Below are 18,347 nucleotides of genomic sequence, written 5' to 3' on the forward strand. Positions count from 1 at the left end.
TGTGTTGCTTACCGCATGCACAGCTCGTGCAGCCAATCGGCAAAGTGTCGGCGCGTGATGCGGAACCGGAACGTCTGTAATAACTGAGCTATCTGCGCAATAAAGTGGCATTAACCTGATCACGTTGGTCGTTGTGTTATTGTCCGAGCCTTCCGCGTCAACGGGATTTTTTTGGGTTGGATTTGGGGATTTTTTGGATGGGGTTTTGTGTTGGACTTTGTGTTGGAATTTTTGGGTTGGATTTTTCGGGTCGGATTTTTTTGGGTTGGGTTTGAGGTCGGTTGGGTTGGATTCTTCTGGGGTTGGAACTTTTGGGTTGAATTTTGGGTCGGACTTGGGGATTTTGGGGTTGGACATTTTTGGGTTGGTTGGGTTGAATGTCGCGTTTGATTTTTTTGGGTTGGATTTTGTGTGGGGTTTGGGGATTTTGGGGTTGGATAGTTTTCGGTTGGTTGGGTTGGATTTTTTTGGGGGCGGAATTTTTGGGGTTGGCTTTTTCGGGTTGAATTTTGGGTCGTATTTGGGGGTTGGATTTTTGGGTTGGTTGGGTTGAAGTTCGGGTTGGATTTTTTTGGGGGTTGTCTTTTAGGGCTGGGGTGTCCCCCAGGGCCCTCCATCCTCCCGCCCTCTTTCGCTGCGGCCGCCTGACGCCACCCAAATCCCTTCCATTTGGCTAAAAATAAAAGTAATTATTTTAATCATTATTAATTATAATAATAATTATTATTATCGTCACCTTTATCTCGATTAGTATCGTTATTAGTATCAATATTGTAATTGTTGTTGTTATTGCTATTGGGTTTATATTCTATTTCTTTATTTTATTTTATTTTATTATATTTTATTTTATTTTATTATTTTATTTTATTTTATATTTTCTTTTATTTTATATTATTTTATTTCACTTTCTTTTACTTTCGGGGTTTTACCCCAACCCCCCTCCCCTCAAAGCCCCCCCCCAAAAGAGCCCCCCCCACCCCCCAAATCCAATCCCCCCTCCCAAAAGTGCCCCCCCACCCCCTAAATCCAATCCCCCACCCCATGACTCCTCCCCCCGCCCCAAAGGAGCCCCCCCCATCCCAGCCCCCTCCCCCCAAAATCGCATCCCAAATTCCTCCAAACACGAGCCCCCCCTCCGTGGGAAAAGCCACTTTATTGCACACACACCATCCCCCCCCCCGTTGTGTTTTTTTTTTTTTGGGGGGGGGGGGGAGGGGGCGGGGCCACGCTTCACCCCGCCCCACTGGAAGCGCTGCGATTGATTGGGGGGAGGATGGGGGCGGCAAGGGGGCGGGGTTTGTGCTTCAGAGGCTCCGCCCCCTCCCTGGGATTGGGGGTGGAGAAGGGGCGGGATTATTGCTATCGATTACCATTGGCTCCTCCCCCCCGGCTGGCTCCGCCCCCTCCTCAGTCAACCAATGGGGAGAGGTGGGGCAAGGTAGAGACACCCCCCCCCCCCCCCCCGCACACGGCCCTGTCGGTGGGGGGGTGGGGGGGGCGGGGGTGAGGGGGCGTGGCCTGGAGAGGAGGAGGGGGTGGGGCTCGTGCAGGAGTCAGCCAATGGGAGGGGAGAGGCGGGGCGTAGGGTGGCACCGCCTCCCCCAGAGGCGTTTCGAGCTCCTGCAGCGTCGCGGGGCCGAGCTGGGGCAGCACCTGGTGGGGGGGGGGACAAGGAATTGGGGGGGACCCTGGAGTTCGGGGGGCACCCAGGGTTTGGGGGGAACCCAAGGGATTGGGGGGGGGGCAGGAGTTCGGGGGGGACCCTGATGTTTCGGGGGGACCCTGGAGTGGGGGGGGAGGACACCCAAGGGATCGGGGCATCGGAGCCATCTCCAGACATATGGAAATTTTGGAGGCCGGGGCGGCGCCAAGTGGGAAAGGGTGGTTTTGAGGCTGAAGGCGGGGGGGGGAGGGGGATGGGGGGCACAGGGGTCAGGATGGGGGGGTCAAGGATGGGGGGGTCAGGGATGGGGGGGTCAGGCATGTGGATGGGGGGGGTCAGGGGTGGGGGGGACTGGGGGGGCAAGGATGGGGGGGACAAGGATGGAGCGATGGGGAGTGGGGGAACAAGGGGACAACGTGGGCTCGCCCTCACCCCCCAGGGGGGAGCCGCTTTAGCCGCCATGTTAGTTGTGGGGTGCCAGGCTTTGCTGGCCGTGCAGGCCCAGGCCCCAGTGCCACAATGGCAGCCGAGAATCTTGAACGGCCGGGCCTTGCGCCCTGGTGAAGGAGCCGGGGGGGACAAGCCAGGCTCGTCCTCACTCCCCAGGGGGGAGCCGCTTCGGCCGCCATGTTAGTCGCGGGGGCGCCAGGCTTTGCTGGCCGTGCAGGCCCAGGCCCCAGCACCAAAATGGCGGCCGAGAATCCCAATGGGCCGGGCCTGGCCTCCCCGGGGGTTTGCGAACAGGCCCGGGTGTGGAATAATTACTGAACGGGCTCAAAATACGCAAGCGTGGCGTCGTTCGCCCGTTAAGGCGAAGCGTAAAATCAGGAGGCTCCTGAGGGAGAAAACAGCCGCGGCCGGCGTGAAAAATGCCCCGTCGGCGATCCCCCGAGGAGGAGGACGCTCGCGAGGCTACGTGAGGTGCGGGGCGGGATGCGGTTATCCCGCGGCTTTACCTGACGATTGTGGCGGATACGGGAACGGGGCGACACCGTGAAACGGGGCGGCTGCCAGTTTAGGGGCCCGCTCGTTACTGGGAGCCGGCGTTTCGCCCAATTTTGAGGAAATGCCGGCCTTCGAAGTTTGTGCTTCAGAGGCTCCGCCCCCTCCCCGGGGTTGGGAGGGGGGAAGGGGCGGGATTATTGCTATCGATTACCATTGGCTCCTCCCCCCAGCTGGGTCCGCCTCCTCCTAAATCAACCAATGGGCAGAGGTGGGGCAAGGCGGAGACCACATTCCCCCACGCTCTGCACACGGCCCTGTAAGTGGGGGGGGGGGGGTGTGGCCTGAAGAGGGGGAGGGGGTGTGGCTCGTGTGGGAGTCAGCCAATGGGAGGGGAGGGGCGGGGCTTAGGGCGGCTTGATTCCTCTGTTCATTTATTAGCAACTAATGTTTCAGGTCCTTTACCCCCGAAAACACAAGGGCTACTATTAGGGAGATCATCGGTTACCTTAGCCGGACTTTGTGCATTGCCTGGAGTAATTGATGCGGATACCGTTGGGGAAATTAAAATCATGGCCTGGACCCCATTTCCCCCTTGCACAGTACCCAAAGGAAGCCGCATTGCACAATTACTACTGATTCCGCAGAACGCAAGCTCTCTTTCGCCTCACCCACCTCCGCAGCAAAGACAAGGAGGTTTTGGATCTACTGGGGATCCACAGATTCCCTGGGTACAGTCCATTTCCCAGAAGCGACCACTTTGCCAATGTACTCTTATTCACGGCACTCAGCAAGTAATCCTGAATGGGATTATTGACACAGGGGCCGATGTTACCGTAATTTCACAGGCGAAGTGGCCTCCACAATGGCCTTTGGCAGCTGTGCCTCAGGCCCTGGCCGGAATCGGAGGAGTTGGTAGAAGCCACCAATCCTCGGAATTGATCCAAATCAAAGGCCCAGAAGGACGAGTGGCTTCCGTCAAGCCTTTTGTGCTGCCTGTTCCTATGGTCTTATGGGGACGTGATGTGCTGTCACAATGGGGAACTTCCATTCAGTCGCATTTTTAGGGGGGGCCACTGAGGTGCGCGACACCCTGAAACTGACTTGGAAAACGCAGACGCCCATTTGGGTAGATCAATGGCCCCTACCACGCAAAAAGCTTCGCGCTCTCCAAGGACTGGTTACGGAACAATTAGCAAAAGGACATATAGTACCTACTACTAGTCCTTGGAATTCACCTGTCTTTGTTATTAAGAAGCAATCTGGCAAGTGGCGCCTGCTCCATGATCTCCGAAAAATCAATGATGCTATGGTAGATATGGGAGCTCTGCAGCCAGGGCTCCCTTCTCCAACTATGATCCCCCGCAATTGGCATCTCACCGTTATTGACCTTAAGGATTGCTTTTTTAACATTCCACTACACCCTGACGACGCTGCCAACTTTGCTTTTTCAGTCCCAAGTGTCAATATGCAAGCCCCTGTGCAACGATATCAGTGGGTTGTACTGCCACAGGGAATGAAAAATAGCCCGACAATTTGTCAATGGTATGTCGCTAAGGTACTTAGCCCTGTCAGGGTTGCGTTGCCTCAAGTTCTGTTATATCATTATATGGATGATATCTTGATGGCTGCGCCTCACCTTGAGCTCATGGAAAAGGCCGTAGCCCTTGTCACGGCCGCTGTCAATTCGGCAGGCCTCTGTATTGCGCCCAAAAAGGTCCAGAAAATGCCCCCTTGGACCTACTTGGGTTGGCGCATCAGGACCCAGACGATAGTTCCCCAACCTGTGCATATACAGGCGGACATTAAAAATTTGCACGATGTTCAAAAATTATTAGGGACCATTACTTGGGTCCGACCCTTGCTAGGAATCTCCAATTCAGACTTAAGCCCTTTGTTTGAACTCCTCAAGGGAGATTCCGATTTACGCTCCCCTCGTCGACTGGGTCCTGAAGCCGCTGCCTCATTACAAAAAGTAGCGGAAGCCATCGCCTTACGGCAAGCACACCGCTGTGCGCCTGAATTGCCCTTCAATTTAATTATTTTGAACCCTGCACGTCAGCCACATGCTTTGATTTTTCAATGGGACCCTAACAATCCTGATCCCTTATTAATCATTGAGTGGGTCTTTTTACCCAACCAGCCCACTAAAACAATTTGGACGCAACATGAAATGTTTGCTTCCTTGGTAATTAAAGCACGGCAGCGCTTGCTTGCCCTGTCAGGGATGGACTTTGCTTCTATCTGTTTACCTGTAACTAATATGTACCTACAATGGTTATTCCAACAGTCTGATGCTTTCGTGTTTGCCTTAACAGATTATTCGGGTCAACTAACCTCACATCCTCCGTCCCACAAGCTTCTACATGCTCATTTTAACTTAATATCCATACCAAAGAGATGTCACCAGCCCCTCCAAGGCCTTACTGTGTTCACCGATGGGTCTGGAAAAACACACAAGTCGGTGATTGTCTGGTGGGATGACCGCTCTCAACAATGGGAGCCGGACGTTGAGACGGTCTCCGGGTCCCCTCAAATCGTAGAGCTTGCCGCTGTTGTTCGAGCTTTTCGTAAGTGGTCTACACCACTGAATCTTATTACTGATTCTGCTTATGTTGCAGGCGTCGTCGAACGGGCAGAGGCCTCGGCGCTGCGTCATACTTCGCATGCTGATTTGTTTGCTTTGTTGCAGGAACTTGTTTTCCTTTTAACCTCTCGAACACATCCCTATTTTGTTTTACATGTTAGATCGCACACCTCTTTACCTGGGTTTATTGCAGAGGGCAATCGACGGGCCGATATGCTCACTCTGCCGGTACAAGTTTTACCTGACCGTATTGCACAAGCTAAGCTTAGTCATTCCTTTTTCCATCAGAATGCAGGGGGCCTCAAACGTCAGTTTGGCCTCACTTCTCAGCAAGCGGCGAACATCATCGCTGTCTGCCCTGATTGTCAAAAACATTCTTTTCCTACGGCACCAGGTGGGGTTAATCCCAGAGGCTTACAAAGCCTGCAATTATGGCAGACGGATGTCACACACTATCCAGAATTTGGGAGATTAAAATGCGTCCATTCCTCTATTGACACCTTTTCAGGCGCTCTATTTGCCTCCTGCCATGTGGGGGAGGCGGCAAAAGATGTTCGCAGGCATCTGCTGCGTGCTTTTGCTACCTTAGGCATCCCTGCACAAATCAAAACAGACAATGGCCCTGCTTATGTCTCGGCTGCACTTAAAACCTTTTTTATCTCTTGGGGGATCACTCACATCACTGGGATCCCGCATTCCCCTACGGGCCAGTCCCTGATTGAACGCTCTCACCAGTCTTTAAAGCGCTTGTTACAGCAACAGAAGGGGGGAGTAGGGACAGCCACCCCTGAAGAACGTCTACAGAAAGCCCTGTATGTTTTTAACTTTTTAAATTGTTCTTTAATAGATAACAACCCTCCGATCGTTCGCCACTTTAACACAAACACTTCTTTCGAAGCCAGCGTAAAAGCTCCAGTCCTGATCCGCGACCCTGAGACAGGTAAGGTCTTGGGGCCATACCCCCTTGTCACATGGGGCAGAGGCTATGCTTGTGTTTCCACAGAACGAGGCCCCAGGTGGATCCCAGCGAAGAGCGTGCGACCTTTCCGTGGACCCCTACCACAGTCGGGCGGCCACAACACCAATCCACAGCTAGATCATTCCCCTGAACAGCATACCGGAGAACATTCGGAGGACTGATGCAGTGCTCTTATGGACAATAGAGCAGAGACGCCAGTAGAACATATTCATTGCGTCACCTGTGGTAATTGTGACCCTTGGGTTTTATGTGACTGCTATCGCTGTGGTAAGAGATGGTAGCGACGGAATGTGCTGCATGGACTTAGAGGACCACTCTTCTTCGATACATAAGCAAATTACACAACTCCTCGCGCATTCACAAAAGGTGCAATCTGATACGGACTTCTTCGGATTGGGTACTTTGGGTGATCGGTTTGGGCTAAAGGGCTGGCTTAGGAGCCTGGTACAATCTGCTGTGCTCATATTAGTTATTATATTGGTAGGCCTTTTGATACTAAGCTGCGCTCTTTCCTGTGTCAGGTCTATGGTGACTAAAGTTGTTTGACATACATGGTTTATTCAAAACGGCGATATTCCAAAGATTTACGCTAGTGTTAGTTCTGTCCAGCTCACTGAGTATGATGACCTTTAAACCCGCACCTCAGTTCTGTCTTTAAAGAAACAAAAAGGGGGAGATGTCGGGGCAGCTAACGGAAAAGTACAAGTATGCAAGAAACTCGAAGGCATGCCGACCTTGCAGGTCTGGGACAAATAACTCTGAGGAGCCAGGGAACAACTGGCCTTGCAGGTCCGAGATAAATAACCTTGAAGAAGTAGGGAGTAGGCAACAAGTTATCACTGTAGCTTTTAGCACATTCCTAAACTAGTAGCTTCTAGCATGTAGTGGAACCGCAAGTAGGAGGGATTATTGTAATGAAATATTTAGAGCTAAGCCAATTAGAAATGATAGAATTTGTGTAATTTACGTAACTGTTAAGTAGCTGTATAAAAAGCTTTCCGACGCGTCTAATAAACGGACATCTTGCTTGCATCAAGCAGCGTCCCGTCTCTCAATCGCGGCACTCTCCCATGACATGCCTGCTTTGCTAAGCTTTTTGCTCCTGTATCGGTTATGCTTATTTCCATTTCTATATCTTAATCCCATAGGCATTGGTGCCTTCAACTGTATGTTCAACCTTGTCCGTGTAGGAACCTACCTCCAACCTGGAGAATGCTCCCACCAGAGAGACCCCTCTTTCTTCATCCTCAAAAGCACAAAAAGCATTTTTGTGCTTTTGACCGAGGAACTGCTCTTTAAAATAGTTTCGGTTTTCCTTTTGTTTTCTCGGTTTGGGTCTTTTCTCACCTTAATGCTGCACACCTTGACCTGCAAGATGTGGCTTAATTTAAACTGAATGAGTTCGGGTTCACTTTCTCCGAGAGGACCTAAGCTGACCAAAGGGACCGGTGAGGATCGGTTGGGGAGCGGTGGGGGCGAGCAGCCGCGCCGGCAGCGAGCCGGGAGACGTTCGGGTTAAAGGCACGGTTGAGGGTTGCGGAGGACGGGGACTGCAGCGATCGGTGGCTGTGAATGCGGCATGAAGATGAGAATCAGCCAGAGCCGCCTCCCGGGGGGAGCCCGGGCGCGCTCCCGGATTTCAGCGCGTTTGCGGCTTTGGCGGAGAAGTTTCAAAACCGTTCCCGGCCGTTGCTCGCCCCGACACGTTCCCGCCACGGCGCTGCTGGACGTGCCCTGCTCTGGGCAAGCGAGCGGACCCCCTTTTCTCGGGAGACGCCTGAGCAAACCTCTTGGATATTAAGAAAAATTCCTTCACTGAAAGGGTCGTCAAGCACTGGAACGGGCTGCCCAGGGAAGCGGTTGAGTCACCACCCCTGGAGGTATTTAAAAGATGGGTAGATGTGGCGCTGCGGGACTCGGCTTAGTGGTGGACTTGGCAGCGGTAGGGTGACGTTTGGACTCGGTGACCGTAAGGGTCTGTTCCAGCCTGGTCGGTTCCGTAACTCCGTTATGATGCGGTGATTCTAAACCGGGGTGCGGCGGCAGGAACGGCAGCAGGCAGCCCTCCGCCACGCCGGTGACTGCTCTGCCGCTCCGCACCCGCTGATCTTCCCCAGCCGCCGGCAGCCACCAACAGCCACCCTCCCCTTCCTTCTCCTGCCCCTGCCCCTTCCCTGCTCCCGGTTCCGTGACCCCCGGCCCCGCCGCTGCGGCCATCCCCCGGCGGCATCAGGCCGGCCACGGTGTGCGGGGGCGCGACATCCCCTTTTTGATAGCGGCATCGCCCCCGGGGCTCATCGTCTGGCTCCGGGCGAGGCGGGTGGCAGTGCGGCCGGCTGGCGGCAGTCCTGCCAGGATGGGCAAATTCTGCTCCAAGTTGTTTTGCTGCGTTCGGTGCGAGGACGAGACGGTACTTTTAAATTTATCCTTAAGGGAAAGGGCAGGAAGGCGGCCGTTGCCGTGATTAAGCCTGTGCCGCTGCTTCCAGCTGGAGTCAGTGGTGTGTGCGCATCCCGGGGTGGCGGAGTGGGGAGCGATGCTCGGCTTATTTACGGTGTGCAGAGCTCTGGTTCACCAGGGACAAGTCTGAACTGTCGCTTTCACACGCACTGCGGTGCCTTACATCATTTTATCCTGCAGCCTAAACGGAAGGGTTGGATTTTCGTGAAACAAGGAGGGACCACCGGCATCTTCTGTAGTAACAGCTGGCTTGATTTGTTGCTATGCTTTTCATACATTTTTAATAACCCTGTGGAGTACAAGTTAGAAAGGGAACCTGCACAGAGTTCTAAAGTTTGAAGAGAGATTTTTTTCAACTTCTAGCTGTCCTGAGGTTTTACCTCTCTAGTGATCCTCCTTTCTGACGGGGACTGATCCTCCATCCTAGAAAGGAAACAAGGCAAAACTACATGTTTTCTTATGTCAGGGTGAATCTAAACCAATCGAACTTCCAGGCACCAAAATGGGTCGTGTAATATATGTTAGTGCGGAGGTAAGTACGTAGCTACAGGTAGCAGGAGATCGGCGTGTGTGAGAGAAGTTGTGGGACGTTTCTAACACATAGCTTTTCATGTTATTCTTCTGGATATATGCCTGGATTTTAAGTATTAAGGAAGGAGAGAATGAATTAATGCATTTAATTTGCTTAATAGAAAATATCTTCGCAGAAACACATGCTTGTGCAGTATATTTTGCTAGAGTTTGTCTTTTAAAACTATTCATGTACTTGGTCTAATGAAAAGCTGATAGTGTCTTCCATTAACCTAATCATCTATTCAAATATAGCTTGAGATACGCTACTAAGCAGGTTAAGAAAAAATGGATGGCTTAATATAAAACTTGTTAAAGTACAGTCACTGGGGGATATCTAGGTGGTTGTAAACTTTAACCTAAAGAGTATTATGAGGGAGGATTACCTGATAACTGGCATGATTGAAACAGGAGTGTTTAGAACACCTCTTTTTTGAAGGAAGCCTGTAGATCCTTTTGAACATCACCTGCAGTGGGATTCAGTCATTGCTTCTGCAAGTATCGACTGAAATATTTATTGGTACAAGAGATTTCCCAATGTATATGCTTCTCTTTCCAATTATAATATAAGTCCTTGCCCCAGGGAACTGAAAAAAGCACAACAGTGACTAAGCACCATTTGCAGGTCAGTCTTTTTCTTTTTTTTTCCCCTCAATATTGTGAAAGCATTGGATACAGAAAAGCTATTCTGAAGGAGCAGTTTTAATGACAAGAGCCACAGAGCATCTGTGTGCAGTGCATATCTTCAGAAGGTATCGTAGAGAACTGGGAGGTGTTTGTGGAGATACAGTGCATATATTTGGACCTCAGAATAGACGCAAGCATGTAAGTTGGCAGGGAGGAGAGACATTTTGATTTAGGGAGGTAATTCCAGCTCCCATGTTTACTCCCTAGCCGCAGTTGACTTCCTATGTGGGTCTGGGCAATTTTCTGATGTTCCTTGCCTGATCTGACCCATTTTTTGCAGTGGATCTACTATTGCTTACCTATTGTTAATAAGTACATGGAGGTTTAATTAATTAGCATTTCTAATGAGTTAGTATCTCTCAGGTAGTCTGCAGTTCTCAGAGGAGAGATACACTAAGGCAGACCTTAACTCTGACTCCCCATCCCACAATTATTCCTGGTCTAAAGTAAAATCTTGACCTGTCTCCCTGACAGCGTATCCTCGAGGATGCCTAGCTCTTAGCTGAAGCTCCAGGAAACTAAAGCAGAGACTTTCCTCTCGCCCAAGCCCTCATGACTGCTTCCCTTCTTCATCTGTTTGAACAACACCAGTGTCTTGACCATCCTCAGGCCTGCATCATGGCATCTTTTACCAAGTTATTTTTCCAGGTCCTCACATGCAGTTATTTCGAAGTCCTGCAGATTTCTTTTTCTGAACTACACTGCTCAGTTTTGGCCACTGTTCCATTTAATTGGACAACATAGGAAGTTCTGATCAAATATGAGAAAGAAAAATTCCTCCTTCCTTCCCACCTCTCTGCCTACCTGCCTGGCTATCTGCCAGTTTTTCTGGAGCTGCTCAGATACTGCACCAATATAAGTCATACCTCAGTCTGTCCTCAGGGAGTTTTGACTTGAATGGAGAATACATAAGGGCAATTTTCAGTGTCTTTTTTGCTTGATGAAATGCAGTCCATCAGCGAGCCTTTCGTGGCAGAAATACTGGGAGGTCTGTACCTTAGAAAGCTCATGATAGGAAAAAGAGTTGCTACTGTGTCTTCTATTCAACAGCGCAGTAGTTTAAGCATAGAACAAACGTGTTGTTCTATTTTTCTTTCTGTCTGAGGAGACAGGACATATTCCAGACAGAAGACTTAATCATTGTGTTGTAGAGTACAGGTATGAGGAAGAAGGCTTCCTTCATCTCCATCATGAGCGTAGTTTTATTTTATGAAAATTACTTCAATATCAGAGTCATTTCCTGGGATGCAGCCAATGGAAAACCTTTCTCGACAGTTTTCCAAGCAATAATGAAATCCCTCATTCACTAAAAGTACCTGAAAAATGAATGCAACATTTTAATTTGTACAAAAGCCACTGTTTTGGTTTCACATTTTGACCAAAAAAAAGAAAAATTAATCCCAGATCACATCAAAGCAATTTTTTTCTCCCTTGCCATTGAACTGTCACACTGAAATGCCAGATATTTTCACAATCTCCTTACAGTGCCTATGACCTTTTCACCCACGGGAAACAGCTGTGTCATTAGTATGGACATTGAGCCTTTGGCCCTTAGTGCTCACCCTCAGTGGCTGTACTCACACCCGTGCCCGGTGAAGGGAGCCTACAAAGCTCCTTTGATACGCCGACCCTGTTCGACACAAAACTCTCGGGAGGGCAACAAAGGTTCCTGCTTACTCCGCCTTCCCTTTCAAACTTTGTTGAGATAAATGTGAATGAAGATTGATTAATTCAATGGGATATCCCATTAATTTGGCTTCTTACACATTTGTTTTGGCAGATTTTTCCTCGCATGCTTGTGAGTTTTCTAGTTGCTTTGGTGTTTTGACATTGGACATATATGAACTGCAGCATTGGACCTGATAGCTTTCCATTCTCATGTCAGATCCAGTTTTGCTCTACTGTCATGTTTGGTTTCCTAAGCACTGGCATTCCCAATTTCCTGGCTGCACTGACACTGAAGTGCTGGTTATCTCCAGAGCCACATTGATGATAACGAGGACAGGCTTTTTCATTTGGTATTAGCATTGTGTTTACACTGTTTGCAAGAACATGTGCAGACCAAATCTGTCATGTTACACTGACAAAGCAGGTTACAGGAACAGAAAATATCAGGGGTTTGTAAGTTCCCTGAGCATCCAGGAGACCATGAGGATGATCCGAAGGTTAGCCAAAACTACCCCTTGCCTGTCTTGCAGAAGAGGAAGATAAGGACTCGTGTTATTGCTTTCTAAAAGAACCCCCAGAGAATGAGGGGCTATTTGAGGCCTGGTCACTGAGGGCAACCCTTGCACATCTGACCTCCCAGGAAACATAACCGTGAGGTCCCAAAGAGCAGTCAGAAAGCTCTAACCAAAATAAAATACAATGCAAGAAGTACTGGTAGGGTAGGGACATGACAGTGAAGGCACCTCAGTTGTGCCAACACCAGTGGCTCAAGATAGCCCCAGAGGCTGCTCTGGAGACCACAGCCCCAGCGTGGTGTGAGGCAGCCAGGAGGTCCACTGTTCTGGTAGGGTGGTGTCCATGCTGGCACCTGAGTTATGGGATAGCATTTTTAAGCTGGTACCATGGCGATTCTCCACTGTTCTGGAGAGGGTCTCACCACCCAATGTCCTTAAGGGTAGGACAAACCAGCACCCACCCGGATGGGTACTGGTATCCAGGCCAGAGGCTGTGAGCAATGCCACAGCCTTTCACTGGCAGCGGACAACAATGCTGACCATGGCTGTGTGCGGTGTGAGCAGGTTGATGACCTGCTCAGCCAGGTGGCACAGCTCCAAGATGAAGAGATGGAGTTCCGAGAAGAGCTGAATAGATTGAGTAGATTGAGAGAGGAAGTTCCACCTAAACATGCGAAGGATCTTCTTTCCTTTGAGGGTGGCAGAGCACTGGAACAGGCTGCCCAGAGAGGTGGTGGAGTCACCGTCTCTGGAGACATTCAGAACCTGCCTGGACACGTTCCTGTGCAGCCTGCTCCAGGTGACCCTGCTCTGGCAGGGGGGCTGGACTAGATGATCTCCAGAGGTCCTTTCCAACCCTATGATTCTATGATTCTATGATTGAGGAACATCAGAGAGAGTGAGAGGGAAACTGACCATTTCCACAAACTGCTCTCTACAAAAACAGAACGGGACATAACTCTTAGTGGACCAGAGGATTCCATATCCTTTCACCAGCAAGCCCCCCAGCTGTCCCGTAGTAACCCGCATGAGCAGGGTCAATGGGAACAGGTCTCTGTCCGATGGAACAAAAGAAAGAAAGGGAGCAAGCAGGTTCCTTTAAGAAGTGCACCACCTACAGTGCCCTTGCAGAACAGGTATGGGGCTCTGCAGAAGGAACTGGTTGCAAGCAAGGAAGAGGGCTCTCGAAGGTCAGAAGAGCCTCCAAGGCCAACTCACCTCAGGCCAACCATCAAAACTGACCCTGAAAAGAAAAATCGAAGGGTCATTGTTGTAGGTGACTCCCTGCTGAGGGGAGCAGAGGGCCCAATATGCAGACTGAAGCCGCTTCAGAGAGAGGTCTGCTGCCTCCCTGGTGCCCGGGTAAAGGACATCGTAGGTAAACTCCCCACCCTTGTGAGCCATTCAGATTATTACCTACTTCTGGTCTTTCAGGTGGGAAGTGATGAGGTAGCAATGAGAGGCTCACAATCATTTAAAAGAGATTTCAGGGCCTTAGGGCAACTGGTAAAGGGATCAGGAGTTCAGGTTGTGTTCTCCTCCATCCCTCGGACATCAGCGATGGACAAGGGAATATATAGGAGGAGTCAACAGGTCAGTTCATGGCTCCGGGACTGGTGTTGTAGACAGGGCTTTGGCTTTTATGATCACAGCTTGGTATATGAGGCACCAGAGCTGCGAGCAGCTAATGGGATGCACTTATCCCAGAAGGGGAAAAGGATTCTGGGGCAGGAGTTCTGGGGCAGGCCTCATTGATAGGGCTTTAAACTAGATTGGAAGGGGGAAGGGGTCAATAATGTCATGCTTGCCTGTGCCAAACAGTGGGGCAGCACATCAGGGGCAGAGGGATGGAGTCCTAGTAAGGGCTCTCAACTTGTTGCCCTAAGGCAAGCCAGAGATGACGCACCGGGACACCCCAAGGGAATCAAGGGAGATTCCCGCAAGAGGGTGACAGGGCCAGCCCAGCCGAAGTGCCTCTATGCGAATGCACGCAGCTTGGGCAATAAACATGATAAATTAAGGGCCACTGCGACATAGTGGCTATTACTGAAACTTGGTGGTATGATTCCCATGACTGGAATGTAGGGGTAGATGGATACAAGCTCTTTAGGAAGGACAGGCAGGGTAGGAGGGGAGGAGGTGTTGCCCTCTACATCAGTGACCAGCTAGAATTGGTAGAGCTCCACATGGGGAAGGACGATGAGCTGGTTGAGAGTGTATGGATTAAGATTGAAGGGAAGACAGGGGAAGGTGATGTCACAGTAGGGGTCTGCTACAGGCCACCTGCCCAGCAAAGCCAAGCAGATGAGGCCCTCCATAGGCAGACAGAAGTGGCTTCACGTTCACAGGCCCTGGTCCTCGTGGGGGATTTCAACCACCCTGACATCTGCTGGAGGGACAACACTGCAAGGCACCAACAATCCAGGATGTTCCTGGAATGCATAGATGACAACTTTCTCCTCCAAGTGGTAGAGGAACCAACCAGAAAAGGTGCTATACTGGACCTTGTTCTCACCAACAGGGAAGGGCTGGCAGATTCCGATTTCCTGCTATTACAAAAAATAAAGCTGTTGTGTTATTTCCCTTTACAGAGTTAAAAACTAGATGCAGGAAAAATAAGCAGAAACATTAAGCTCTGAAATCTTTCTTTTTTTCCACTTTCCTTTTGGTAAAACAGAGTTAATATGCTCTCCTACCTGCTCTGTATCCTGCTGCTGAACTAATCCTTTCTGTGCCCTAGATTTTTATTAGCCTTGCTTGCTTATTACCAAAATATTTACTTTCTAGGACTCTTTCTAATTCCATTTACTACTACATTGCCTTTTCTCTTGAATATGCTTTTTTTTGGAGTGTCCTTGAAATATTCGTGGCCTTTTCTAACCTAGGACATATTTATAATAGCCTGATCTAGTTTTCCTAATCACTGGTGATCTTCCCAGCAGGATATGTTCCTTTGTCTTCTTCCTAATGTGATTCAGGATACATTCCAATTTAAAGTGCCCTTATGTTTGAACCGTTATGCCGGGATTTATTGGACTAAACCAAACTCCAGGAGAATTTCCTGAGGTTTTTCTTTGTCAGTTTGCACAGCACTCGTGAGATGCTGACAAAGTCCTTGCGTTTTAGCAATAACACCTTAGCATTGTTAACATAAATATGTTTTAATTTTCCTTTGGCCAGCTCATCTGCTTTGATTCCTTAAGTATTCAGATTTCTTTTGAGACAGGTCAAGGAAAGGAGCTCTTGTCCTTTACAGGAACTAAAATATCAGAAATAAATGTGGAAATAGGCATGAACGTCAGGCTGTTATTGGTGTCTGTATGGCTATGCCCACCATGCCTAGAACGGTGTAAGTACAGTAATCTGCTCTTCAAATTTGGCGGTGTGAGCTTATCACTACGTCTGGAGGTGGTTAAATGCAGGCATGAGTAGATAAAAGTGTTTTACCAGAATTAGTAAAACCATCTTGTACGTATGCAGTCCAGCCATAAATGGTGCACAGATCGAACACAAAATGATAGAAAAATAGAAATGTCTTTTTAGATACATAGGAGTAAATAGAGTATTCTGTGCTGCCCTGTGCACCTGAGTGTGTGTATATGCATTCATAGAGACACAAGGTATTTGTAGCCAGTGAGTTGTGGCTCCTAAGCTTGGTTTAAAAACTGAGTGAGTTCATTATAATCCATGCCACTCGCCAAAAAAAAAGTGGAAAAAAACTATCTGAGGAATCAATCTAATCTGTTTTACTCAATGAACATGTGAAAGTGCTTATCTGGGATAAACCTGGGGACTCTACATATTTCTCTCTCTTTTTCCTTAGAATGAAAATGCCCTTGTGAAAATAAAGGAGTCAGGAGTCGAGCTTGCAAAGATCAGGGATGAAGTTGGTAAGTAGTACAAGCAAAGTCCTTTTTCTCACTTTACACAAAAGCTGTAATTCCCTGGGACCTGGTCCTGGGGAACCTGCATACATACGGTGAAGTGTCTTCTGACGCCCAGTGGCAAGGGGGTTTGGGGCTTTGCAGGGAACCATGGTTTTACCCCTTTGTTGTGGAGGTGGGTCCATCACAACACACACTGGAGCTGGTTGTGCATCATCTTTACCAGACAAATGGTTCTTCACAAACTCCTAGCTTCCGTTCTCAAACTATGTACCACCACTGCCAAGGAGAAAGCAGAGCGTGATGAGAAGTGGGAACTTGGGTCTGTTGTGGTGCACGGTGCCTGGGAATGCATCGCTTGTATGTACGTTTGCGTGTTTTGCAGTTCAGCTACAAACTGAAGGACACCAAGCTCAGAACTTTCTTGTTAGTGACAGGTCTCTTCCTGGTTGCAAGGCGGCAAAAGCAGCATGTTTGTGCTTTTGTCTGTGTATTCCCCCTGTATCTGCGTGCATCATTTTTCCTGTCTGGTTTCTGATCTAGACAGGAGAGACAGGGAGGGCATAAAGACATTTCAATTCTTCAGAGAGAAGATGGGCTTTTGCGCTGGCTTCAGTCAACAGGCTGAGTTCTTTTGGGCTTAAACCTCCCCAGAATGGGTGTGACATTGGGTTCATCTACCGCAGGGCAAATGGAGAAGAGGAAGGGCCCCTGGAGGGAGGACCATCAGGGCAGGGGACACCCTGAGTACCAAAAGGTGTTGGAACCACTGGTGACTGGAGCTGTGAACAGGGGGGACCTCTCAGCTTTCCCTGCAAGTGGGAGCCCAGGTGCTGGGTCGCACAGTAAGCCCAGATTATGCCATCTGGCAGGACGGTTTGCAAAATGGGGCTCAGACCCTGTGAGCTGGGCAGAGCTGCAGATCCTCCCTGTGATGCTTCTTCACCTTGGCTATGACAACCCAGTGCAGAGAAGCTGATCCCAGCCCTTTTTTCATGCCCAACAGCTTGTGCTCCCTGCTGTGCTCCTCTTCAATTCTTTTGTCTGATCATCATTTCACAGCGAGCTTTATTGTCCCCGTGTCCCATCCTCTGCCTTCCTGGCACATCATTGGAAGTGGCGACTTAGCCAAGACTGTGGCTTGAGAGAAGGAAATAAGGAAAATCTCATATCCCAGTTGAAAGGCGTTGTGTCAAGCGACTGTCTCACATGCTGTTTCTTATATCCAAGGCAAAGTAAAAGCCCCAACGCCTCAATTTGTGGATCCAAGACTATGCTGGCCAGGAGCGGACATCCAGTCACCCTGCAGGTCCACGGAGTTCCCTGCTTTTATTTATTATTATTATTATTATTATTATTATTATTATTATTATTATTATTATTATTATTATTATTATTATTATTATACTTAATCAGATCCCAGTTTTGCATTGGCCTTTGCATAGTCTGGCAGTGCCTCTATTTAGACAAGTGCCTGTGTGTATGTGTGTGTGAGAGATGGGGACAGAGAGAGAAGGCACAGCGAGAGCTTGTTGATGGCTGAGATTCATGGGAGCCCCAGGGTCGGCGAGAACGACTGCGCTCAGTGCTGCACAAACAGATCAACGCCACTGTTTGCTCCCGAGGAGCTCAGAGCCTGACCGTACGGTCTTGTCTCCACAGCCCTCAACACAGAGAGATGGAAGAAACTACAGAGCGAGAAGGAGGAGCTGGAGAGGCGCTTTGAGGAGGAGTGGAAGCGGCTTGGCAGGCAGCAGCAGGAGGAGCTGCAGGCGCTGGAGCAGCAGCTGCAGAAGGAGTACGACACCAAGAGGGAGAGCCTGCAGGAGCAGCACAGCCTCCAGCTGGAGCAAGTCAAATTGCAGCATCAGGATCAGGTCAGTCTCTGCCTGTTCCCTGTGAAGAGTAGACCATGCCAATACTGAGTGGGTGTAGGTAATGAAATATATTGAACACTCCATCATAGAATCATAGAGTCTTCGTGGCTGGAAAGAACCAACCATACACACACAAAAAAACCCCTACAATCTCTGCCACTAGAGCATGCCCTGAAGTGCCACATCTACACGTTTCTTAAACACCTCTAGGGATGGTGACTCAACCACCTCCCTGGGCAGGCTGTTCCAGTGCCTGACCACTCTGCCAGTAAAGTCATTCTTCCTAATATCTAATCTAAACCTCCCCTGCCGCAGCTTCAGACCATTTCCTCTGGTCCTGTCATTATTCACCCGGGAGAAGAGGCCAACACCCACCTCTCTCCAACCTCCTTTCAGGGAGTTGTAGAGGGCAATGAGGTCTCCCCTCAGTCTCCTCTTCTCCAAGCTAAACATGCCCAGCTCCCTCAGCCTCTCCTCATGAAGGTGTTGGTAACGAACTGAAGACTGGAATAATA

General features: G+C 49.6%; 1 protein-coding gene across 1 annotated transcript in view; it reads left to right on the forward strand.

Annotated features, from left to right (window-relative positions):
* The first annotated feature begins 8,527 nt into the window (after positions 1–8,527).
* Positions 8,528–18,347, forward strand: part of LOC134509218 (microtubule-associated tumor suppressor candidate 2-like) — a 28,203-nt gene continuing 18,383 nt past the window's right edge. The window contains exons 1-3 of the mRNA XM_063321695.1: positions 8,528–8,581; positions 15,895–15,961; positions 17,618–17,832. Coding sequence (XP_063177765.1) covers positions 8,528–8,581; positions 15,895–15,961; positions 17,618–17,832 — 336 coding nt within the window. The remainder of the gene's footprint in view (positions 8,582–15,894; positions 15,962–17,617; positions 17,833–18,347) is intronic.

The sequence above is a fragment of the Chroicocephalus ridibundus genome, unplaced genomic scaffold (assembly GCF_963924245.1).
Source record: "Chroicocephalus ridibundus unplaced genomic scaffold, bChrRid1.1 SCAFFOLD_84, whole genome shotgun sequence".
NCBI classification, from domain to species: domain Eukaryota; kingdom Metazoa; phylum Chordata; class Aves; order Charadriiformes; family Laridae; genus Chroicocephalus; species Chroicocephalus ridibundus.